This window comes from Bison bison, unplaced genomic scaffold, assembly GCF_000754665.1.
Source record: "Bison bison bison isolate TAMUID 2011002044 unplaced genomic scaffold, Bison_UMD1.0 scf7180017486997, whole genome shotgun sequence".
Taxonomy (NCBI): Eukaryota; Metazoa; Chordata; class Mammalia; order Artiodactyla; family Bovidae; genus Bison; species Bison bison.
The window spans coordinates 1-1,428 of NW_011386983.1; the positions used below are offsets into that span (position 1 = coordinate 1).

The window sequence follows — 1,428 nt, forward strand, 5'->3', positions numbered from 1 at the left end:
CACCACCAAGGGGGGTTCTTCCCTGGCTCTGGGTTTATACACCTCTGTTGTCTGAGTCCAGCTGCACTTACACTGCTGACCGCTGGCTAGCTCGTTCACTGGCCCTGCTGTGCTGAGCCGCACTGCTGAGTCACACAGAGCCTCTCCTGTGGACTTAGCGAGCTTACACCAAATGTCCAGAGAAAGGGCCTAAGTGACAAGAGGAAGCAACCCTAAGAGACCGTGCCTTTCGTGCAGTGAGGAGGTACCTAAGAGTCATGAATGCAGAGAAGTTCCCCAGAAAAACTGCTACAAGGAGAGGAAGCTACAGGTCCTGACAGGAGACCAGCTGTCAATCACCATCTGCACCTGGTCCTGCAACACACAATTGTGTGTCCCAGCACCCACTGGTGGTCATGGAGCCCCCAGAGGGTGGCTGGTGTCTGGGCTCACACTGACTTCCCCTCACTGTGTTTCTTGCCAAGTAACACATGGCTGTGTCCTCTGTGGGCACAGAGCTCAGCTGCAGGGAGAACTGGTTCTTGGGTGTGTCTCTGCAGATGGAGGTGTGACTCTTGATGGAGGGGCTGTAATAAGTGTCACCATTATAATACATGCATCCCATCTGCTCTAGACCCTTCCCTGGGGCCTGGCGGATCCAGTTCCTACCATAATCACTGGTGATGGAGTAACCGGAACCAGCACAGGTGAGGGAGAGTGTCTGTGAAGACTTTATCAGTTCCGGGCCTGATTCCTGCAGCTGCACCTGGGACAGAACACGGGGGACAAGGAGAATCAGTCCCTGTCAGTCACCTGCAGTCCCAATTATCCCCACAGACCCATGTCTGTACCTGAGACCCTCATCTTGGGGACCTGTCACCAGGCAGAGGAGAAGACCCCACAGCCTCATCTTCTACACCACAACCCTGCCTTCCCTGAGACCTCCGTACTGTGCGAGCAGAGAGGGGTGAGCTCCCACTGCTCAGGGGTGGATTTTATCCTGGAGCTTGAAGAGGAATTTGCATTGAGGAACTCTATTTCTGTGAATACAGAAAGTCTGTGGTCATACTCACCCTGGTCATCCCAGGGTCCCCATGGATCCCTTCTGAATTTACATGGTTGGAAAGCAAGGGTGGGAAAGCAGTGTGTCTATCAGATGGCTTGGAACTAGATCCCAGGGCAGGTCCCCCTTTCTGAGCCCAGAGTCTCTGTCCTGATGGCCCCCACCTCCTGCCCCTTGCCCATCTCAGCTCAGCCCCTTGTCCTCTCAGGCCTTGGGTCTTTCCTCAGGGCTGAGCCCAGCACAGCTCCTGCTTCCTTTCCCTGTTCCCGTGACGGTCACTGTGATGGGAGAGAGGACAGATGGTGGTGGGCTTCACGTTGACCCCACGGACAAATCCACCTGAGGACCTCTGCATTTCCCCTTATGAATGATCCAGACAGAAGCTC

General features: G+C 54.9%; 1 gene segment (V, D, J or C); it reads right to left on the bottom strand.

Annotated features, from left to right (window-relative positions):
- Nucleotides 1-71: 71 nt before the first annotated feature.
- LOC104991558 lies at nt 72-745 on the bottom strand (the record flags this gene model as incomplete). The annotated part of the segment is given in 2 exon segments: nt 72-189; nt 449-745. Coding segments are annotated over 2 exon segments (415 nt in total), but the record flags the coding sequence as incomplete, so codon positions are not given.
- Between the last annotated feature and the right edge of the window lie 683 nt (nt 746-1,428).